The sequence below is a fragment of the Platalea leucorodia genome, assembly GCF_965183815.1.
Source record: "Platalea leucorodia genome assembly, chromosome: 14".
In the NCBI taxonomy this organism is placed as follows: Eukaryota; Metazoa; Chordata; class Aves; order Pelecaniformes; family Threskiornithidae; genus Platalea; species Platalea leucorodia.
This window is the reverse complement of record NC_138836.1, coordinates 8,571,056-8,596,193: the sequence shown is the minus strand read 5'-3', so window position 1 is coordinate 8,596,193 and position 25,138 is coordinate 8,571,056. Positions and strand designations below refer to the sequence as shown.

The window sequence follows — 25,138 nt, the reverse complement described above, 5'->3', positions numbered from 1 at the left end:
GCAGTGTTACTAACAGCATAATACATGTCAAATTTAGTGCAGACCAAGATTACGTGCTTGAATAGGTGGGCATGGTTCCTACACCAATGGCAGGGAGTAACACAATGACATTAAAATTTCAAGTTTAAAATGAAAACAGAAGAAGAGTAAGAAATCAACAATTTCTGTATTTTTTTTGTTCTTCACACAAAAGAAAACCTTACCTGATGTTTGACAGGAAATGTATATTTCACCCATGTAGCTTGCTGCATTGTTTCCTCCTCCTCTTGTTTTCTCTCTTTTTTTTTCACTTTCTCCTTTTCTTCTCTTTCTATTGCTGTCATTCTGCGTAATCTAATACATATAGATTTAAGTACATTTAAGTACAGGATCTTGTAAGCAAATATAAGTAGTCAAACAACAGCATATAGTACCCCTTTGAGTAATTTTAAATATCCAAAGTTAAGAGGAAAGCCCGGTATCAGGTTATACATATTACTTGCAACAGGAACACTGCTTTTTTTGGCTATTCCAGTAAGGCAAACACAGCTGCCTGCAACTGTGTCTAACATCAGACACATTTCGTTTCTGCTTCTATGACGCAATGAGAGACAAAAGACAGACTCCGCTGAACTGAGTGTGTTGAAATTTGCTCCTCTAGTCTCCCAAAGTTTTATCACTTTTGAGACTGTGGCTCAGATAAAGAAAACAAACTTGCTTTGCAGGAGCAATGACACTACAAAGATCTTGTCATGTATTTTCAGCGTTTCTGGTTGAGCAAGTGCTGAATGACTGACTAAATTTAAGCATAATTCTTACAGGCTTAGAGGAACTAGTAATTGTAAAACAAAGCAAAGTTCTCATATTCAAAAAGGTTTTTATGTTTATTTATTTTACCTAGTGTGCCCCAATGATTCCCGCCAGATTGGCAGCATGACAACTGGTTTAATTGCACATTCCAATATAGCCAGCGCTAGTGCAAATTCTCTAGGTTTGCTGCACATCTGAACAGCCTTAATCCAGTTAGACCTAAATTGGAAAAAAGATAAAAACCTGAAACATACACACATGCACTAATATAGCATGCTATGTTAATAAGATTTAATGGCAGGATAAAACCTCCTATATTTTAATACTTTACTCAAATGAGCAATCCTTTTAGCCATCCTTCACAAAACACGAACATGTTATCTTACATTTTAATATACCAAAGCACAATGCTTGGAAATAACTGACTTGAAAAAATAAAGACCCTTGCTTATTAATACTGTTAGCAAAAATACAAGTAAAACAAGAGAATATATATTTTCATTTATTAATTTACCTGTGGGAAGCCCAGTTAGGGTGAAGGAACGATGCCGGGATATTGTTTTCTAGCTGAATAATAGTTAGCCTCAAAGTGGATATGGTAAGAACTTTGGACCCATGTACAGACCCGTTCCATTTGAACTCTCCAGCAGGAGTCAGACAGAATTTATGCGAGAGATGTCGTCTCTTGTCATGGTCCTCCCTGTGCTGGTGCTTGTTCAATGCAAATGAATTAGTGGCATACTGGTTATGATAAACACGATACTTCCCCTCTTGCCCTAATTTGAAATAATTGTTGATATTTCCTTTCATCACAACTTCCTTCTTTGTGTTCAGTCGGGAGACTTCACCTTGAGAGTTGACCACCAGAACCTTGTGAAAGAAAGAATGATTTTAAAGATTCACTTAAGTATTTCTATTCACTTATTTATGATTTAGGCTTCAACTGTCTATATATAAAATAATAAAAATACCTTGCATCAGTTTGTAGAAGCAAATAACTGTTTATCTGATATACTAGATATATGTACTTCATCACTGATTGTATATAGATGATTGTATATAGAGTTAGAATATTCCCAAAGATCAACTTTAACATTAAAAAACCCGCCATCCAGGCTCCTGAGGAAATCAAATAGGAACCTGTTTACTGCTCTGAATTATGCCTGTTGAGGGAGACAGCTTTGGGAAAACAGCTTCACTAAACTTAAGTAAGCTTTCTGTGAAACCCCTCCTTGGTAAATCACAGAATTCATACATGTCACTAAGCAAACAAATATCTTTGAAAACATGGCATGGATAACATCACTGGCCTAACTACTCATAACTGAGTTCCAAATTTGAGAGGTTTGTGAATAAATATGCTAAATGTTAACTTCCAAGGAAAACCAGTGAACAAAAATAATATGCCAAACAATATGCAGACAACTAACTGCAACAAACTCTTAACATTCAAACACTTCTTTCCTGAAGAAACTGGCCTACTTAAAAAAAACCAAACCAAAACAAACCACCAAAAAACCAACAACCAACCTAGAGCCATACAAAATATTTATACTAACTGGCAGACATTTGAGAGAGATTTCACTTTTGTGTGCATCAAGCAGTACTACAATTTTGCAATGATTGCCTTTAAATGACCATACTCTGCCAGTACAGATTTGTTATGAACTGGAAATGTGGCTATTACCTAGCTATTCAAACAATAATCAAACACAAACCACTGTTAAGTTGTAGTTTTGGCACACCAGTTCCGCGAGATTTGAAGACAGAAGTAGGAGAAAACGCGTATAACTTATTACTGGCTATACAGTAAACAATTCTCTAACTTTTATGACCAGCACGTTAAAGGAAGGAGGTGCACTGGGTCACTGTCATGCTGCTCTGTAGACAGCAACTAAGATAGCAAAAGCAAAAGAGAGGGAGGAAAGAAGCTTCCTGTTATATTACAATTTCACCATTTGCTAATTTATTATTACTACTTTAAGTGCCTCCATAGTCTGCCAAAATAACTTTTTATTTTTAAAAATATTATCACTTTTCTAAAACAGTTTTCGTACTACTTTGAATTTTCCAAGATGTGCACAAACCTCTCTGCCTTCTTTATATAACTTATTTGCTTCGTGTGCTGCAGCAGCAACCTGCTGGCTTTTCATCTGGCTCAACTTGCTATCTGGATTTCGTAATCTTGTGAGCATTCGCGTCGAACCTGGCGTGCCTTTTCCTGCGCCTGGAGAATCACTTCTTTCACCATTAGATTTCTCTCCTGCCCAGGAAAAAAAGGCTTTTAAAACAAACTTAAAAATTGGAAGTTTTTTATTGATGTATAGGAGTTATGATGTAAAAAGAAAAGATGCGTAAAATGAAAGTTAGAGACACTATTACTACCTATGTCCTCTGAAGTCTGGGATCCCCTCTCTGCATTTTCAGCATCATCAGGCGTCTTGATGGAGTCATTCTGCCCAGAGCCCAACTCACTACCGTTGCTGTTTTCAACATCTGAGTGTAGAGATGCAGCAGATGCACTGCTACTGTTGCTAGGGATCATCTGACCAGTTTCTTCTACAAAACAACAATTTCATTTTTAGTTTTTCTTTTAAATTGGATCAATGCAATTTTTTCTATTTTAAATTTGCTATAAAAAAAAGTCAGATGAACATCTTTTGCTGGACTTGAGAGAAATACCCATAAAATATTAATTTCCTCCAGAGCATTGTATCCATGAAAGTATTTTTTGTTCTGTTTCAAGCAGTTTCAACTTTCACAGTTCTGAAGAACTGAAATTCATACTTGGATGAAATATATTTTAAATATAAGACAATTTTTTTCCTATAGATGCACACACAGAGAACCCTCTACTGAGACTTTGTTTTGCTTTTAGAATGCAGATTTCAAGAAATTTGGTCTTCCTGCAGCTTCTATGATTTTCTCTCTTTTGATTTTCTTGTGCTTCAGCTGTTCCACAAACCATACACGTTTCAGTTCCCCTCCAGTTTTCCACCAAGTCTTTGTCTCTTCTTCAGCACATTAATTCTGAGGAATCCCACAGATTTCAGTTCAGTTGGCACCACTCTGTATCGAAACTCCTCCTCTGCAAACTTAAAGTATCAGCCTCTTTCTTACAATCTGATGGGTCAAGATGTTGCTTCAAGCTCAGTAAGACAAATGGGTATTTGGCCCTCCGTTGTCCTTGTTACTGTCTGTCCTGACAGCCACCTCACTTGTGGCTAAGGGGTACTTGCACGAATATGAGCTTTCGACCACAGCATCAGTGAATTGCAGCTACCTAGAAATAAATCACTCCAGCTTCCCAGTAAGAACAAGCCACCATCCCTCAAAACAACATCATCTTGATTTTGTGCAAAACAGAGACAGCTTAGCTGTTTAAAAAATATAAGATTTTTCTGTTTCTAGAATTCTTCCAAAACATCCCTGATGGGGACATTTAGTCTGATCCCAGACCTCCTTTTTGTGAAATACTGACTCGCAGCAGAAAGACAATTAGGCAAATATTCTGGGATTCTTAGAAGATCCTTAATCTAAATGCATCTTGATTTCTGGCTTTGCCAAGTGGGTGACCACCACTGTTCAATCCATTTCCCTTTTTACTAAGAGGAAAAATGGAACCATTTGTGATGCCTGCTGTGGTGGAAGCACCCAAACTAGACTCTTTTATTAAATACTCGGATCCAAATTGCATTTAACAAGGATGGTGACAGACACATTCTCATCTAGCTTTGCATTTTACTCTTATTTTCCCGCTCTTTGGGGGTAGCTGCCTCACTGATACTGGTTCAGTATCTCTCTCTCCCTATGAAATGAGTGTCTCAAACTGAAATAGGAACACAAGTATCACTATGAATACAGTAAATTAGACTTGAGGAAGAACCCTCTCCACACACACACTTTCCTACAAAAAAAAAAGCCCACTAATTTAAAAATATGATAGAAGCTTTGGAAGGAGAAAAGTACCCATGAAAGTATAATAAAGTAGTAATGATAAATATAGAAGTGAATATGTAAAATAAAATATGAACCCATAAATGTGGCTGGAACAAAGTTATGCAATATGTATCTTTTCCATTAAACCTCTATACAGTTACTTTAACTTTAAAATGGAATAAAAAAAATATGAGAACAGGCAAAAATATTTGGTCAAATATCTGAAATGTATCGGTTTTTTTCCCACGCACTAGGACATTTTCTGTATTAAAAGAGTGTATTATGAAGCTTCCAGATTATGGACTAATCTTAACTTTCATTTTCTCCTCCTATTAACAAAGTTTATTACAAGGTTTGGATGCATTCACATTTGCAAGTTCAAGAACTGCAATCTGTATTTGAATGAAGAACTATTTCTGTAGGAGAGAAAAACGTTTACTACTACTTTTCAAAACATAACACACTGAGTATGGCTACATCACAGATTATTTTTAAATTTTTAAGAACTGAAAATAAAACTCTTATAATAATTTTAACAGTAATCAAATGTTTAGAGCAACATTTGGTTATGTAGTAAAGCTTGTAATAGAATATCATTCTAAATGTAATAGAATATCATTCTAAAATAGTACACTGATAATTTATGTTACACCCAATCAAGTCCCATTTATTCCTAAATCTAAAGCTTTTCTTTTTTAATTAAATAATGTATATTACTACTTTTGAATCACTGACATGGCAGAACAAAACATGTTAAAATACAACAAGATCCCCTGTGCTTATAATTTTGAAATCTGTTTAAAATTCCTAGCATGACAACTTTAATCTTGACATTTCAGTGCAACGTTTACTCACGTGAATGAAAATACTTTGTTTGTTAGTAATTTATACAGTCAATGAGAGGTTAAAATAATAAACAAGCCAGCAGCAAATCAGAATTTGAAATAAACTTTGATAGGATGCTAACAATCATTATGGATCATTATGGAAAAATAAAATATACAGAAAATAGAACATAAAAAGCTTAGCCACAGTCATCTTTGGAAGGCATGGAAACAAATGCTAATGCCACGGAGGGCCACAAATTTCAAGCACTAGTTGCAAGAAAATTAACTTTGAAATGTTAATGACAACGTAGCAGTAAAGGATGGCACTGCAAGCAAACAGCATGAGTGATATACTCTGTGAATGGTTTTAGTGGACAAACCAGATAGAAAAACTTAACAGATTCCCCAAATTACAGAGGCATTTGTAACAGTGCCTTCTGTACCTGAGAGTTCCTGAGGGAGCTCTGATGCCACCTTCTTCTCTGCCACGTTGTTGCTATCAAGGGTTTCTGACTGACACCCCATTGCGTTCTTCCCTTCAGAGCAACTAGTCTCTCCTGCAGAAGGATTTGTGTTGTTGTCATCAGTGCTTGATGTCACAGAGTTACTTTTATCCCCAACGACTGTTGCCTCTATAGTGAAACGCACAACAAAACTTTAGGGATATTCTTCAGCATGTCTTAGGATGTCATTTGGCATCATCCATAGAAAGCAACTTGAGCAGCTTTGTTTGTCTGATAGTGCTGAAAAACACTGAGCTTTTTCCTCTCCTTTTTTTCCCCTAGTATTGCCTCAGAATCAAAGAACAAACTATTTAATTCTGATGAGGAAAACAGTGTTAAAAATGATGTAATGCTGCTTACTACAAACATGTTGATCACAACCTCTAAGTGCCACCTGTACCTAAAGCCAAGATATCTACAAGCTAGCTGTATTTAACTTGAAAAGTAGGAAAATTGGTGAAATTACTTAACAAGAAAAACAATAAAAAATCCAATTATAATATACAACCCCAAAGGAACTGACAAATATCACCTACTACTTAAAAAATAACTTACAGAATCATACAAAAAAAAAAATCACTTCACCACTTAAAGAAATGTGAGGATCTTTAGTTAAGATTCAATTTACTTAAATGAAGTTGTCGAAGCACAGTCACAGTTTCTTTACCTTCTGTTTTCACTTTTTCCGCATCTTGCTCAGTGGGTGTTTCCTCAGTTTTATCTTGGTCTCCAGATTCTTCCTTGCCTCTCTCAGCATCCGTCTGGTCATTATCAACGTCGCTTTTGGCCTTTTCTGCTTCATCATCTGCTGTGTTTTTATCTTCCACTATTTCTCCTTTTCGTGCTCTGATAATGTCCAAAATTTCATCTACAGAGAAAGTATGTTGTCATCAATAAACAAACCACCACCTACAGAGCCACTGAGCAGAAATAACATGACACAAATACTACTTCTTTTCAATGAGACGAAAGGTAACATCCAACTTCTTACCACTTTTCCCAACTTAGAAGAAACAATTCCAAAGATTTAGTTACTGATTTCTCAGAATTATGCATTTATATAGCGATGACTTAAATCCATTTTTAAACCTGAATATCTAATCTTCACATCTTCCCTAGAACCAAAGTTCAAACCTTCACAGATTTATATTGCTATTTATTGCTCCAAAGTAGATAAATTAAGTTGGTGGGGAACTGCAGAGGAGATCTGCATTATTCCACACTTTCCATAATATTGGAGCAGATATTGGAGCTCTAATATTCTTGCCACTCCAACTCCCATGGGATTGTTAAATGTTTATGAGGAGTTTATATATAAAAGACAGTACATCAAGAAACATTAGACAGTTAACAGAGCTCCACTCCAACACCCGGAATGATCACAATCGGGCACACCCTAAGCATATCAAGAATCTGAATCATGCAGGACATCCTGGAATATACGATAAATAGTTCTACAAGAAGTCTGCACTACATACCCGTGCTAGTACCTGCATGATGCTTCTCCATCAACTTTATAAATTTCTTATAATAAATATAAACTAGTATTTGACTCAAAGTGCAACATCTATTCCCATTAAACAAAATATCCTTACCATTTGCTGCAGAAAGGAAAGACTTGTTGTTGCCCCTTGCTTTATTAGTAAGGTCTTCTGTCACATCCATGTGCCGATGAATTTCTTCACGCATTTCTTCCAGAGTTTTGCATAGGTCAGCTTCCCAGTAATCTTTGTCTAGGCATTCAATTAACTCTGCCAGCTGTATCTTTGTGCTATAGTACCAGATTTTCTTATCTTTCTCACTTTCTGAATCTTCCTCTCTGTAAGAGTATTAAAAAAAAAATACTAATTTTAAAATATCTGGATAAATGACAAAAATGAACATCAGCCTACTTTTTGCAGAGAACTATTAAATGCCAATACCTGAATGTGAATAAACAAATCCCATGAGGACACTCATATGCATGCAGTTTAGTACCCAAATACTCCTTTCTCACTTCTCTCTCTTTTTTCATCCCCTCAGAAGTTCTCATGACAACTTCCTCAGAAAAGCTTTTTAAGAGTCTCCTTAAAACTGTTTGTACAATCTGGCAACAAGGTTTATTCTCATTATATTTACTATTACTGTAACCAGTAATGTACTACTAAGTCTCAATTTGCAATGAAGAGGGCATGGCTCCAGAACCCATAAAGGGTAGTGCTTCTGACTGCATATTCAGGAAATAGCAAAGTTAGGAAATTCGAAGCACAGAATGTGACATTCATAAAGTATTTTGTATTAGCATCTCTACAGCATTCACCTGTGAGAGCACCAGTAAGGGACAAAAGACTCACAATTCGATCCTTTGAAAAGATCAAAGGATTTCCACTTTTTTATCCAGGGTACTCCACGACACCACGAGCCTAGACAGAACTACTGGAGGACCACAGTGTCAAAAGCATCTCAACAGAGCCACCAGACCCAAGCGAGCTCCGTAAATATCTCGGGTAATGGGCTCTCCCAGAGCGCTGGAGAGCACAAGGAGGACGCTCCAAGAGGTTCTGCCGAAGGCTGCTTGATTTCAGCTTGGCTCGTTAGGTCCTGTTCAGCAGCAGCAGCCAGACCCAGGCTGGCTGGGGCAGGACCTCATCTCCTCAACACACCCCAGCACTCCCAATACTGTGAACACCGTGTGGGGTGACAAAATGATTTATCAGCCTGGCCTGCACGCGTGCAAGAGGAGCTAAACTATTGCTACACTTGCACTACCTGTGAAAGCATTACAGACCTATGGCTCACTAATAATCCCAAACCAAGCTGTTGACAGGAATGGAAAGCTGATTGTAGTTTGAAGTTATCTACCCTTGTAAGGTTTGTTGTGTGTTCTCTACTGGCTGCCTCCACATGGCTTAAACATTAAAGATGGTAAAAATTGGCCTCAGGTATTCAGAAAGCCGAACAACTGTAAGGCAACTCGATCATCATCTATCTACTATTTTCTACATTGTATTTTATGAAACAACTGTGATATTCGCAACTCAGAGTATTACTGAAATAAGGTAGTTATTAAGTTAATAATGGCAATATTACTCAAAATTCAACTACTAATTTGTCACAACCATTACTACAAAACAGACTTTTGGTTTTGATGATAAAACTTGGTGCATTGCAAAGAAATACTACAGTTTTTCTCATAAAGGCCTTTGCTCATGAAAAGCAACTAATTCTACTTTACCCATCTACTCCTCTAGGCTACCAGTAACTTTCCATTAGTTTCAACAGGTTAGCATGGTTAAGTTCGACAAGTTTTCTCAGAAAACAGCTCATTTCAGGAAGACTGCCCACATACTACACAGCAGAAAGTAACAGCTGAACACTGACAAGCATTTGACTCTATGGAATATTCTATGCCTGTAGACTTCCATGCTGAAGAAAAATTATTATTTAAACCGTATTTCCTCTAAACCAAGAAAGTGAAGATAAAGGCAAACACCCAAAAACTAAGATGGAAGGGGAGATGAGAATGCAAGAATACAGCTTTATACAGCAAGAGGGAAGAAAAAGATGACACAAAATGCTTAACTAAAAAGGACAGGGAAAGCATGGCTTCTGAATCTTCCCTGGCAAATGTCCAGTGGAAGTGGTGAGAGCAAGACACTGGCAGAGCAGCAACTGTACGGCTGCTCTGCTCCTTACAAACATGCCTGCAGAATATAACGCTGTTGCTAAGTTAGCGCTTCAATTATTTCTTAGCTCACCAAAAAGGGAACTTTAACCTTTCATTTTGAACCCCTAGCTCATTACACAATTATTTGCTATATAGATATGCCATTTATACATCTTCTTATATGACCTAGATATACAACAATATGAACGCTTTATACAGTCTCATCATTCCACGAAGTAAGGCTGTGCTAGTACCCGTTTGCCAGACAAGCAGCTCAGACATAGAGGCTTGTACACCTTGCTTAAATTTAGATGGAGATCATCCAAGTGTTTTCTTCTTTTTCCACTTTCTCCCCCCATTTAGCAAATCTGAAACTGCTACAGCTATGCTAATGCATCCAGGATGTGTATGTATGTCACCTGAAAATCCCAAGCAGCATCTGTCTCTTCCTTTCCCATCAGTTCTTCCTACTCTAATGTTACAAGGTTCCATCGGACTGAAAAGCAATTAGCTGTTACCTTCAGTTTCCCTATATAACTCAAGAAAAACCCTTCAGTGCCAGTAAAGGTACGCTATAAAACCCAGAGGCACCCTGTGAAGAATCAAGACGCTAGACCACAAAGAGAGAGCATTCTGCAGAAGGTACCTACAGCTAATTAATCTTTCCATGTGTGATTTGAGTCCTACCCATTAAAGAACTGCTCAGATAATATTCTAGAAATGGACAATGAGGTTATCCAAGAGTATTCTATTTCCTTCGACTTCATTTATATAGGGTTTTGAGCACAGAATTTCTCTTCAATTGAAGGCTATCACAACCTTAGTAACAGAAATTCAGGAGTTAGCATTTTCTCTTGACAAAAGCACAGGCAGAAAATGAAATGGCAGAAGCTTGCTGTTATGTACACTTACATGAAACTCATCTTTGGCCAGACTTCTTTTCAAGATGCAGGTGTATGCCAGTGGAAGCCTTGGAGTGCTCATTACCAACTCACTAACAGTCAAAGAAGTACTGCAGAAAGCATTCTATGCGATCCATTTTGTCAAAGTTAGTTAAGATTTAAATTAACAATTAAAAGATTTAAGCTAACTTTCCCTGAACACCTTCTTGCATTGGCTAAAGGGACACTACTTTTACCCTTTGAAGAAGTCAGAGAGGCTATCGTACAAAGAAGACGGAAAGATCCAAGTCTACACAAGGACAGATTCCCAGTGTTTTTCTCCGACAAGCCGCACAGATTTGCCAGCTTGGTGCTGGACAGGTCTACTTTGACTCCGGGGAATCAGTTGAGTCACATACATTAAGTGAGGCCAAGCAAGGGAGAAAAGAATCACACGAATATTTCCTACCTCTTTCAGCCTTCTTCGCTACCAGGAACTATTCACTGGCAGGCTTTAGAGGCAAGTTTTAAGAAGGATAAAAATAACAGCACAGAAGATGCTAGAAACTTTCAAGTAAAGTAATAACAAAGTAGATACACCCTTTCCTGAATTCCATGCTGATACAATTAGAAACTGAAGAATTCAGCAAATTTTTTAAAGCAATCTTATTCAAATGAAGATCCAAAATCTTTTTAATTGGAGAAAATAGAGGAGGAGCCACTAAGAACATAAACAGCATAACAAATCTTGCAGAAAAAAAGCTGAAACTGTTTTTGACAGTGGAGGAAGATACATACAACTCAGGAATAACAATTTGTGTCTTATTTCTGCTATCAAAATGAAAGCCAAACAAAGTTTCATTATCTTCTTTCATACACATTTGACAAAACCAATGCATCTCAATATTTCTAGAAAGATAACCTGTTAAAACACTGCTGCAGTTTACTAGGAGAATGCAAGTCAAAGTCCTAAATTTCCTGACTTGTTAACTTGCAGAAATAACCTTCACAAGCAAAACAAATGCAACTGGACCAGAGACATCATCCCAAACTTGTTAACAGCTTGAAACAAAAACTCCGGAATTAATTTTCTCTTGCCTTTAAAAAAAAAAAAAAATCTTGTTGATATTTGCTCATGGGGATGTGTGAGAGGACACCTCCTCACTGTCCACTTTTCCATCTTTGTAAAACAGAAGAGGTGGAAAAAACCGAAACCCACAATGATGGGCTTAAACAAGGCTTATTACACTCAGCAAGTGATAAGCGTGGAAATAAAAGAATCAGTGAACACCAACAACTCTACAAAACCCTTTAAAAGATGGGAAAACCAGTGGTATGATGGATTTACAACATTTATAAAAGGAGAGGGGAGAAGAAGCAAAAAGCCCTAAAAACCCCTTTGAAAAACAAACAAACAAAAAAAGCAAGAATTTAGGATTTCGGTTCTCTCATCCCTCTGGGCAAGTTTTCAAATCAGTGGTTGTGCAGATTGTGTTTAGATCTATTAGTTTCCTCTGATCTATTTGATCACATGGCATCGGTGAACACACTCTATACATTTTAATGAAGTTGATATGATAATATCATTTCATGCATCTCAGGTTTTAGCATTTGGCAGTTATTCTTTAAGTTACCCAACATTATCAGGTGTGGTTTGATCTTGTTCAGTATATATATGCTAAATGGTTGGTTTTGCAATACAGCATGCTTACTGAATCTAAAGGACATTACAAACTGAAAATACAGAATTTAATACCTATGTGAATTATTAAAGTTGTATTTCCCTGTAATGTAGCTATGTAGTAAACACTTTTGTCCCCTTAGGAAATGGCTTTAGCATGAAGTTTTAAGGCACATCGTGCACAAATTTAATTATGTCAAAGTTCTATGAAAAGCCTAGTGGAATTCGTTGATTCTGTAGATGCCACGCTGCCCTGTTAAAGAGCACTACTGCTGCAGATCTACCAGAACAACTGTCTGTCTGGTTTTTCTTCTGATTCCATCAGGAGAGTTTGAAAAATTTTTAATCCAAGCCACATACTTCAGAAAGAACTCATTTCGGAAGCATGCACAGGTACATTTACACTAGCAGAAGGCATTGATATCTAATGGTAATAGCAAGGATAGGAACTAGCAAAGAAAGAACCTTTTGACCTAGATGATCCGCGTCAGAATGCGAAAGAAACTCAGGAAACAATTACGGGAAGAACTGCATTTCTTCTTGTCTTTGTAAGCATAAAAATACTTTTCTGTTTATGTTTTGAAATATTTTAATCACTAACAAAAAAATCACTAAAATGGAAAATCCAATAAAAATTTTCCTTTTGCTGTATTGTTTACAGTTTTCATCTATTTCGATTTGAAAGGGAATACTGAGGCATTTTCTCTTTAAATAAATCCCATTAGGATACAAAATTTACATTCATAAAACTTCACTTATGATTTCTGAAACAAATAATTTGCCCACTGAACTCCTAACAGGAATGCAAAATCATTTAAAAAAAATTAAATATATTTAACCTTTGAAGATGTCTTTTCTAGTGCAGTAAAAATTACTACCAACGTACGACAGAAAAAGAACTTTCACATGTGTAGATTTCAAAGGATCAAGAAGCACCTGCATGATTTATTTTAGTTTAAAATATGTTGAAGTACTGCCTGTATCAAAACCTTCTGAACATCAAATACTCCACTTCATTAGGAAAAAAACATTGTTTCATAGATCAAGTTTAGTAAAAAATAATAACCAAACTGCCTACATACTGGGGGAAAAAAAAGCCTGTCTATTTACCTTACAATCACCTCCTGACTGAGTGACACTCCGGATTTTTTTAATGTTCATTCCCAGACCTCTAATGGTAAGCAGAATATAATCGTTCTGCCAGTACAGTAGAGCAGTGAGACAAACCCATCTTTAAAACAACCTTTTCCTCAAGAGTTTGAAAGGAAAGATACAAAAACCACACACAGCGGAGAGTATCTGTAAGTTATTAAAGCACAGGCAACTAGAGCAAAAAGAATATTGGCTACACGTCCTTCACAACGAGGCTTTTTGTGAAAATCAAACTTCCAACTCATTTTGTGGAAACAGAAGGTAGAAAATTACGAAGCAATCAAAGAATTAGGATATCAACAACTTCAGGCTGACCATCACATCCTGCTTAACCATCTGAACAGTACATCACATATTGTAGAGCATGATGGAGTATAAACATAGAGTATTTAAAAAAAAAAAAAAAAAAAAAAAGAGAGAGAGAGTATAAAAGACTCCCTGCATCTTTTAAAAGATTACTTGGCACTACTGTGGCATTTATAACCCGGAGAAAGTAAAAATAATCAAACACGGACTCTTTTTTTTCAAGTGTGAAAGAAGAACACAGGAAACAAAGAACAGCCATAATTAATACGTAAAGCATCAGCTAACAATACATTAGAGAAAGGGCACTATATTTTAAAAGACTAAACTGAGTCCTTAGAATTGTTTTGTTTGCAAGCTGTAACACCATCAACAGTCCTCACAATCCCTTTTAAAGGCACTGGCTAATATCTTAACATTTACTGTAATCGGTTTTGTATGAAATTCTGTTAAGGTATCCAGCTGTGGCTTATTTTCTCCATAATACTGAATGGAAAATTGTATTTCAAGAAATCTAGTAAAATCTCTTTATTTTTTCCTAAATTAACTATACCTTTGTTTTCACTTAAATGCTATTTCTCCTCCATTATGAGAACAATTACATAACAGCAGTCTTTCATAAGAAAAAACAGTCTTTAGCTATTTTCCTGTGAAAAATGTAGAAGTATTTTTATAATTTCAGATCGAACTTTTCAGGTAAAAAAAACAGTGCACAACGCCCTCACTAACAAGGGTTTGATTATTATTAATGCTTTGAGATACATTACTATCTCAAGACCAACCAGTAACAGGAAATTCTGCTAAACGTACAAAGCAGATCGCTTGAAGACAGGCATTTCTTGCTATTTTGACTTTGTTTATGCCTATAGAAGTGTTCATATACAACATTTTCTGCACTTCTAGTTAATAAATATGGTGAATACCTTCGAGCGCCTCTGAAAGTCTTAGCTTCAAAGGCAGACCATCAAACCACTACCAGTATCTAACTGCCAAATACTATCTAAGCAGGTGACAGTATACCAAATCCAGTGTCCTATACACCCTGTGATCACAAATACAGTTAAACTACATTTCAGTAACTTTTACAGGAAACCGGAGAGTTCTCATTAAAATTCCCTTTCTTTTCCTCACATTCATGTGTTTTAGGCACATTAAAATTAAGCCAGAGGTCCTGTTTCTTTCCCCGTTTTTATACATAGATTATGAGAATATTTATTTTGGAGAAAATTGATGGATTAATTACATGGTCATTAGAAATCTAGTTACAAAACAGCAAGCAATGGTGTTATTTAAAGAAAGAACAATTTTAAGATGGCAATAGCAACTTACAGAATATATTGAAAATACATTCAATACAATATTGTTCAGAAAATACTAAATTATTAATTTACTTACATAATGATTCTCCTGTTCAGGAACCAATATTTTCGTCTATGCCTGTCATATCCAATAGGTTCATGTCGAATGTATGGTTTATTTTTTTGGATTTCAGCAACACAGTCAGTAACTCCAGGCACCTTATGTGCTACGCAGACCTCACACTGCCATTCATCTTCTGGTACCTCTTCAAGAGGCGGTTTCACGCACTCCAAATGGTACACAGCTGAACAAGTTTCACAGCAAAGCAAATCCCCAAGTTTGTGACAAACCCTACAATGATCATCATACTGAATAACACCTTCTGACATTAACTCTTCACGTGCAATGTTTGTTGTAAGAAACTGATCCACTAAGAACTGCAGAACTTTGATTTTATTCTCTACTGGTCCATAAGGATAGTCCTCTGTCTCTTGGTAAGGAAGAACATGATGGTATTCCTTGTCACTCTCACAATATACCCGCAGAACCTCTGGCCACGTCATTCCATCTATGAAATACAAAGTGGAATTAACGCTATCTTTGAGGTCAGCAGGTCCAAAGGTAGTATTTGAAGTGTCTTCTTCACGTAAAACTGCTTTTAAAAGCACTATATGCATCTCTGCCATAAGTGTGCACTGCTCTTGACTTACCAGAGCAGCACAGAAGTCCTCAAAACGAAAAGGAGAGAGGCGTAAAACAGTGCCAAAGTTCCTTAGTACCTCATAGATGGCAATAACATTCATTATATGCTCACTAGGCACCATTAAGTCCTCTGAGGATTTAGGAAACTCCAAGGGTGGGATATCTTTTTCTTCCAATATTGGAGAACGAGGACGATGCACTCTTTGTCTTCTCCTACCTGGAATAAGAAACGACAGTAAGAATTTTGCCATTCACAGGTCAACGTGTTTAAACATCCATCCTCAATGACTGTGTCAAACTTTCTAGACTACTGCAAATTAAGGATTCACAGTTACATAAATGTGATAGTTCAGCTAATAATCTTATACTTTAATTAACAGTATAAAACAAAATACACGAGATATCTGAAGTTTGCTTTAGACACTTAGAGCAGTTGCATTTCCCATATAATATACACCTATTGAATCTTTAAAATGAAATCTAGAATTTTTATTGTTTAAATCAGTTAAAAAGAAAAACATTTCCCTCAGCCAAAATATTAATTTAGAATTTTTTCTCATTTTTATTCAGCATGACTAGTTTATCGTGTCTTCTTGGAATTTTAACTTTAAACTTGAAGAATCAAGCTTCAAAGAACAGATATTTTGTATTAAAATATTGCAAGCTATTCTCCTATCCAGCAATAGTATACAGGAAAGATCAGTTCAAGCAAATGTCTTAGGACATCAATTTCAACCAAATTAAATACAAAAGAGAACGTAAATCACTTTGTCCACTGCTTTCTAACTAGAATATTTCTCCTGGATACCTACAAGCCAGAAACAAAAGCTAAACGTGATGTTTTATGAAAACACTTCAGGAACTCCCAATTTAAAAAAAAATAAAGCAACACCAAAAAAACCCCCAAAACACTGCACAAAACCAAAACCAAACCAAACCACCTCCATGCTCCGATAAAACAGGAGAGAGAACAACAGAATGAGAAGGAGGTAGACTTATGGAAGGACAAAGCCTAACACAAAAAGCTAATCTGAAGAGCTGTTTAACTACCTAAAAGAAATGACACTGAGCATAATTAATTCAGTTTCAGATGCTAATTCAGATGAAATGCTACACTTTCTTCCCTTTAATTCCACTATCCTTGATGCCAAGCGGAAGGAAAAACAAAGAGGAAGCTTTCTGTACATGGCACTACTAGACAGATGAAATATTTCAATCTTCTGTCAAAGTAATGAAGAAATATCCAGCTACATGCAACTATTTTGCAGCTATCAGTTAAAGTAGTACGATGCATTCATTAAACCTACTTCCTTTTCTAAATAAACTTAATCAAGTTAGACAATCTCATAAACTAATCATAAACCCATCACCTTGGTTTAAAAGCAAGAACTGAGATGAAAACTGGTTTTAGGTCCTCTGGTAAGCATACTAAGATTCTGGTAAACAACTAAATTTCATAATTATCAATTCTACCCAGAGAAGCGGTCAGCAGGATGCATTTTATTCAGAGAGAAAATCCAAAGGAAAAATGAAGTTGTCCACAACACCGATTTCATATGCACAGTTTAATAAGAAGTGACATATATTACACATTGTGTGATCCGAGACTGAAGAGTGGCATGAATAGCATTCTGGAATTTTAAACTTCACGTTAATAATTTCTTGATCAAATTCTGTGAATAACAGACACCACAAAAAACTGGTTCAAAAGAAGAGAGAAAGTAAGTTCCAGTCATCTTGGATGTTACTATTAAGAGGAAATGGTTCTCTGTGGCATTTGTTCAACTCTACTCCCTCCAGTACAGGAAAGAAGTCTCATGAGGAGTGGGTAAAAAAAAAAAAAAAAAAAGCTGCTAAGGCAGGCAGATACCCAAAGACAGATCCTGCTGAATCTGAAAACACCATCACTAAAACTTCAATGCATTGAAAAGGGAAAAAAAAGTTACCAAAAAGACAAGCTACCTTTAAGAAACATCTTGATGCCTAGGAGACAGTTTGCCAAATGATTCCAGAAGAAAAATAAATCAATCACTGAGCTAGTACGGCAAGATGACACCAGATACATTTCTCCCTCTCAAACTTTAAAGAATGAAATCTTATGCGACAAATTAGACACTCTGAAACAATATAGAAGATGAACTGCCAGATGTTTCCATTACAGAAGTAATGGGTCAACATCATCTGCATATAAAAATAAATTGCCAAGTTTAGTTACGTTTGAGTTCTGACTGCGGAAAATGAAAGAATGCTCGTATGACTGTCTTCCAATACGCTTCTGCACAAATCAGTGGAAAATGTTTAATCATGGCAAACACACAAAAACACAGGAGTTTCGCAGCCAGGCACAAAGCAAGTGTTCTTACAGCACGAAATATCTAGATTAAACCCAACTTTTCTATCATCATGATCCAAAATCATATATGCATAAGCCAGAGTTGGTTTAATTAAAAGACCCCAAAGAACAACACGCACACACCTGCACGCTCACAGATTAAATTGCTTTAGGGTCCTGAAGCTTCCTTCAATATTGCAGGACAGTGTAGGACCAGTCCTAGTAGGTGGTCATACCAGACAACAACAATGCAGAACAGATACTCTGAAATCACTAATGGTCTTCTCACAGCCCAAATATCACAAAAAGCTGGCAGAGCTATAAACTAGAATTCTTTTCAGTGTTTGCAATTGTAGCAGAAAAACGTGTCTGTCACACAGTAAAGCCATAAAAAAACAGCCCTTCAAGAAAGCAAGCAGCAAGAACGATAACCCTGGTTTACCTAAATTAATCAGAAGTGACAAACCCCCCAGTAATTCCAGGCAAAGATAAACTCGAATGAAGGAACACTGCTGAAAGAAGCAAAGACTCCTTACTTCCTCTCATTTGTTGAGATTTTCTACTCCGAGAACAAAATTATAATTGTCCTATGCATTATTTTTATCCTTCACTGAAAAAACCCAGACTCCCCATATACCATCTTTGTTGATGTCTCTTTCACAAGAGAAAAACACTGGTGTATTTGTTAGGTCAAACTAACAGGAGAAGTGAAAAAAAGAACCTTAAAACAAGGCATTCCTAATAATTTCTGAAAAAGTTAACACTTCCTCTTAAAAAGGAAGCATATTGGTACAATTAGAGGTCTAAAATAAATGTGGTATCAGGACACAAATTATGTCACAATACCGTAATAAAGAATTCTGCTTTGGTGCAAGTACAATGTAACCATGCAGCTGCATTATTGACACCACTCTTCATCTTCTATTGATTTACATATTTTCATGTTTGCTTTGGTATAAAGCACAGAAATTTCAAAAGTAATTGTAAAACTAACAGTTTAGACAATAAGGGAAAACATATTGCATTATAAAACGCCTGCTTCATTTGCCCACTACTTTGTGTTATGCCTCACGATATGCAGCACAGTTACTATATCGTACCACTCAACTCCCGAGCCATACTGTAAATCACACACCACAGCCCAAGAGCTCAAATCATTTCTCTTTTCAGACACTGAACTGCTTTGAGCAATTCTGCAGTGCATATAATCTGGTTTCCAGAGTTAAAAAGGGGAAGTATTCAAAGATGCTGAATATTTTAGAAAGAAATGGTACCGAGACATATTGTTCTTGAATGGCTTGGTGGAATAGTATGTCCAATCTTTCTACATTGTATTTTTTTTTCTTTCCAATTTCATTTTCCATTTCATTTTCAATTCGTTATTGTCTAGAACTTCGAAGAATCACAAAGTGTGATTTGGAAATTCAGAAATTCCAGACAATTTGTGTTTAAAGATATTACTGTTTGATGCATAAACTGTAATCTCAAGAAACACTCCAGATGATACCTTTAGAAAACAAAACAAAAAAAGCCAAAACCAAACCAACTAAACCAAGTCTAATCTCCAGCAAAAAAGATGGACATTCTCTGCCAAGGTGCTCATAAATCTTGAAGCATTCTAAGTGGCTGTTGAACTCAAATTAAAAGTGTAGGCCAATGGAATACGCTATGATGATGTCAAAGTGCTAGAGTCTCTGTTTTGAGCTGAGATTTTTTGCGTTCTGCTGGTTGGGTGGATAACCCCCGCCCTTGCCACTAACTCAGACAGCTGAAGAAAGGCAGTTTTGAACTCCAAATAAGGACTCTAGGCTTCTTTGGAATTCTGATAATAACAATTTCTTCATTGCTAATTATCTGTGGTGTTCTGACATCCCATACAGCTCACGCTACTTAGAAACAGTTTCAACTTCCATGAAGGTTTTTGATGATCATGATTCATGTTTACCCAACTGTTCTTAATATACACCAAAAAAATCCCTCCAATTTTAAAAAAAGTTTTCCTACAGTAAACATATCTAACTTTTCAAACTCTTCACTTCAAAGGAAAATCTTCTCTTTTCCACAAGGCAAACTGTCCAATGCTTGAATTTGACATTCACTGGCAGACAAAAAAAAAAGACTACTTTGGTCTCTTCAAACATTTGTACGTTCAAATTATTTTATTTTTAATTATTTTAGAGATTCTAGGATTTGACAACACTTTTGTTTTTTTACTTGTTGTCATTTGTCATGGATTTTGCCCTCCACAGGGAATTCTGACTATCTGTGAGAAAAAGTGTTAATTGAAATTTAATTAAATCGATTAAAAAATAATCAATTTAGTGACCTCAATTTAAATATTTAAGAGAAAAGTGCAAGCTTGTGTAGACTATACAGTTGATGATTACATAATAACAAACATTTATTTTGATTTGGGATACTACATATGTGCATTACATTAATATGTATTTAAAACAATATATGGAAGTGAAATAGCATAACAAATTCAGTGCAATGACCGCATTGAGCAGTCAACAGAATTACACCGTTGCTCTCTTTTCTTAACTTTGTATTACTACATCACCTACTGCCATTAATATTTTTCAGTTCACCTTGGTATAGTTTAAATAACTTTGGATAAATAACTTTTATGATTTGCCCTGAATAATTTCCCATTTGTGGAAATCTCTTGTCATAGCAAGAGGGTTCTTTTTGTTTTAAATAGAAAAATGCAATATGTACTACCTTGTCTAAAACTAAAAACATCAAGAGGACTCCTGAGCAGGTGTACATGCAGAAGTTATTTTTCCTTTAAGCACCAGCACCACCTGACTGACTAGACTTTAAAGTGAATCTAGATGTATCTATTCTCAATTAAAGAAAGTCAATTTACTCACACTGAAGTTTCCCAAAATTGACTCAAGTTTTATTACATGTAAATTGCATGCTTCTAAGATCGTTTCTGCATATTAACCAAATCCCTGAATCAAATTCCACCTTCAAGTTTGAGCCAGTACAAAGAGAGAAAATGTCCACTTCTACACCATTCAAACTCCATAGCTTTATTTGGAAGGATAAACTGATCTGCCCATAGCCTCCTGCTGCCACATTTGGACTATTTACAGGATCCAGATCATCTTGAGTGTCTCAGCATTATACTTCTATCTAGCATACGCTTCTTTTAAATCGCATTCCTTCACTAGTTGTCTCCAAAAGTGATGAAGTAGTCTGCAGTGGTTGCCTCTCCCTATTTTGAATTCTCTAGTTGAAGAGCTGCCTGTAATTAAGATTAAAGAGTAAACAATTTTATTCACATGGCACATTTAATTATAGATATTGATAATTATAGTGTACACTTACCATAATCTATTAAAATAATTCCTATTACAAATATTTAAGCAAAACACACTAATGACATTTGAAATAAAATGAAGCTACTGAACTGAAGTAACAGGCTGAGCACCCAAAACCAGAATTTACTGAAGCACTTAAAAAACCCAAACCCTTGCTTCTTTTTTTTTTTTTTTTTTTTTTTTTTTTTAAAACTTCCATCTATTCAACCTATTTGGTTCAAATTCTGACCCTTTCAAAACTTAGAAATGAAGCAGGGTTTAAAAGGACCAAAAGCTTGTCTCCATTTTCATTCACAGACTGAAAGAAGAACAGGGAAAGGCACATCTATTCTTTAACTCTTCACCACGAGAGGATATGGAACTTAAAAACACTTTAACCATCTTTAACATATCTTCTTGTTTATGTAGACCGTTTTAAAACAGAGTATTTGAATTAGCTATTTACATCAGTGTCCAGAATACAGAGAGGCTGTACCATGACTAAATATGACTTTCATGCTTTGTGCTTTAGTTGTATTCCAACTACCATACACAGGTAGCCTAACAAAAATCACAAAAATCCAGTTTTGCCTTTGTCTCCCTTACGTTACATATCCCTTCACTCCAGATGTACAGTACTAGTAAACATAGCCTATCAGCCCAACATATTTAAAGTAATGGCCTGGTGGATGGAGGTCCTACATAACAAATATCCTGCCAGAACCCCTGTCTTGTTTAAACAGGGAGAGTGGTAGCTGCACTAGTATGACCTAAAAAATAAACACTGGTTCCAGTATTTCTTGATTAGAAAGCTCACAACTGGTCTAATTCTAACTTTTTTCTCTTCTCCAAAAACTTTCCCTTCCTCATAATTCCGCATTCCTCAGCACTTGGGTACCAAGACTCCAGCTTAGTGCTCCTGTTCACAGCTGCAGTGGAGAGGATAAACTTGACCGAGAATAGGGGAGAGAAAAGACAGACCGATGAGTTTCGGGTACTTCAGTAATCTGTCACAGGAGGAGGGGCAGTGAAATATAGAAGAATCTCCCCCACAGGCATACTCCACAAAATTGCCCTCAGCAAGTGAAAAGACTTTCAATTTGCCCCCAATAGGAGATTAATTTTTGGCTTCAAGTTCCACAAGTCAAGTCAAGCTACACTACTCTTAGATAAAAGTCCATCTTTAGTAAAATAGAACTGGGTTGGTTTTGTTTTCCAGACCATGAGTCACTACAGAAACTTCCCAACATAAAGACCAATTGGCAGTTATACGATGTCCTGGAAGCACGAGTACTCCTTAGAGAAGATGCCCTCTCCTATGTCCTCCTTCCTCCTGGAAATTTTGGCTTTTGACTACCCTCCTAAACTCACTCAGACTATCCTATTTTTGTTTGGTTTTAATAAACATACAAGAATCAGACATCTGCTGTCCGATATTACTACTATGCACCAGGCAAGTTTCACATAAGAATGTACAGCAATACACAAGTTCTTGTTAGAGATCACTGAGAAAACTGAACAGTTGATAAAAATGTCTTTTTTTTTTTTCCACAGCAGAATGCATAAACTGGATATAGCTACATGTTTGTCACAGCAATATCCAAACTGGTTCCTTAATTAAAAGTCAACCTCTTGAGAGAGCATTTGCTCAGCTTACACTAAAGAAGAAAAAGCAGTACAATGAATCAGTTTAACATAAAATAAGAATATATTATGAAAAGCAGTACCAAAATAGAAAAGTCTGAATCTTTTTCTTGGGATGGGCCAAAAATTAAAGGCTTTGACTTATACAAAACACTTGTTTCCCTTTTAAAAATGCCAACATGACAATCAACATGTTTCTAATATTCACAAGTCAAATAATCTCTTCCAGAAAAATTTTCTGAAATAATAAGATGCATTTGTAATGGCTTATAAGTGCACCTCCAGTTTGAATATTGCTCTGCAACACGGGTACCTAACCCAAATTTATTTATTTTGCCTGGAAAAAGAAAAAAAAAAAAAACCACAACCACAAACTAGATTAAACTTAAAATCTAAATGGACATTAAAAATGAGACATTCCAAGCACCACAAAAGCTTTGGAAGTTGAAGCGCAAATGAAAAAATAACCGGTTACTGCACAGATCCTGAGAGCATCTTCCTGAGAGCACTCATATAGCAGAAATTCTCAACACGTGCTCCTCAGTTAAACTTAACTACTGCCTTGCGTTATACAAAACTAGGTCTTTATGTTCTTTAAAAACTGTTTTAAAACTTTTGGCTGTTTATCTTTTCAGTTTTTACGTCTGTCAGTAGTACACTTCTAAACCAAACTAGGGGTCTCTACTGATTTTACATTAAGAATTTAATTTCTCAACATTATGGCCATCAGTACACTCTCCATAGGAGACAGGAGTACAACCCCCCTATATTCTAAGGCATCATTTTAACATCTGGATAACTAATGCAAGACAAGTAGCAGATGAGATCCCACACTGCCATTCTGAGAAGTACTCAGAGTCACAGCCCTTTTGTGCCTAGAACCCAGGGGGAAAAAAAAAAAAAAAAAAAAACAACCACCCCACCCCCCCCCAACAAAACAAAACACCCCCTCCCACCCACCCCACCCCCCAAAAAAACCCCAAAAAACCCAAACCAACAAAAGTAGCACCAAGATAATGATTTTCAGGAACATTCTGACAGACAATTTCTTAGTTGGGACACACTCAGGACAAGTTGTAACTGATTTCAGAAGTTAGTGAGCCCTGAGAGCCAACCCCAGTCTACTAAAATCTACATTTTTTCACCTTACACCAGTTCTGTGCAATACAATGGTCAGCTATGAAATCTTAATGCGGACCTACAAAAGAAGTTTGCACAACAAACACAGCTGCAGCACATCGAATTATTCTACCTTTTACAACATACATACTTTGATAATGGTACGGTATTTGCTGCACAGAGCTTGATGACTGAAGTGACAAATGCTCTCTTCAGATAAACTGCAAATTTGCATGTCAATACAACAGAATCAGCCACAGATTTACCCGTTTGGCCTTCTACACAATTTCTTTGCTAGGACTCCTCTTCTACATTTTTCATGACTGGCATGATGAACTAGTGATAGTTCCTCTAGAGTACAAATCAAAGTTCAGATTACTAAATGGTAAAGTAAGAGCATGCCAGATTTAATGTAGAGAACAGGGTACCCTAGGTAAGATGTTTGGGAGGCTGGTAAATCTTCGCACATGGCAGACAAAAGAGGCTGCATATCTTACTGTCTATCTCAATGTCTCCACTTAAACAACTCTTCAAGAGCAGGAAAAGGTGTTAAGATATAAAATTACTGCAGACACACACAATGCAGCACCTCGTTTCCAGTTCAATTCGTTCACTCTGAAGATAAAAGCAAACCGGTGAAGAGACTGGTTAACGGAAGTGATGGTCAATCACTGTAAACGCTCAGACTAGCAAACTCCATTTAAAAATCTTATTTAACGTATTTTAGGATAAGTGTTTTGGCTCATAACTCCACTGTTGTGCATTTGCTTGTTAGATAGACTGATGATCACCTCAGCCAAAATCTAGATATATAGCTCTTCCTAAAGCTAGTTTTCCACGGTTTTGATGAAGAAAATCAAGAAACAGAAAAAATGAAGGACTTCTAGGCATCTTAATGAAATCCTTCTTTTAAAATTCTGCAACATATGGAAAATACTTGATATCTATAATGCAATTGTGACAAACCTAAAGTAGAACTTGCAGTGGACAGGTAATGGCAAAAATTTTTA

The 25,138-nt window shown here is 36.2% G+C and overlaps 1 protein-coding gene across 11 annotated transcripts in view; it reads right to left on the bottom strand.

Moving 5' to 3' along the window:
• The window catches only part of BPTF (bromodomain PHD finger transcription factor), a 58,980-nt gene that overhangs the window by 29,792 nt on the left and 4,050 nt on the right, over positions 1-25,138 (bottom strand). For 9 of the 11 annotated variants that reach the window (XM_082326599.1, XM_082326602.1, XM_082326605.1 and 6 more), the window contains exons 2-10: positions 15,117-15,939; positions 7,654-7,877; positions 6,726-6,926; positions 5,999-6,187; positions 3,175-3,348; positions 2,877-3,052; positions 1,304-1,659; positions 877-1,008; positions 204-333 (exon numbers count right to left, since the gene is read on the bottom strand). In XM_082326599.1, coding sequence (XP_082182725.1) covers positions 204-333; positions 877-1,008; positions 1,304-1,659; positions 2,877-3,052; positions 3,175-3,348; positions 5,999-6,187; positions 6,726-6,926; positions 7,654-7,877; positions 15,117-15,939 — 2,405 coding nt within the window. Of the gene's footprint in view, positions 1-203; positions 334-876; positions 1,009-1,303; positions 1,660-2,876; positions 3,053-3,174; positions 3,349-5,998; positions 6,188-6,725; positions 6,927-7,653; positions 7,878-15,116; positions 15,940-25,138 lie in introns of those variants that run through there. The other 2 variants (XM_082326601.1, XM_082326604.1) reach the window with 2 other exon arrangements.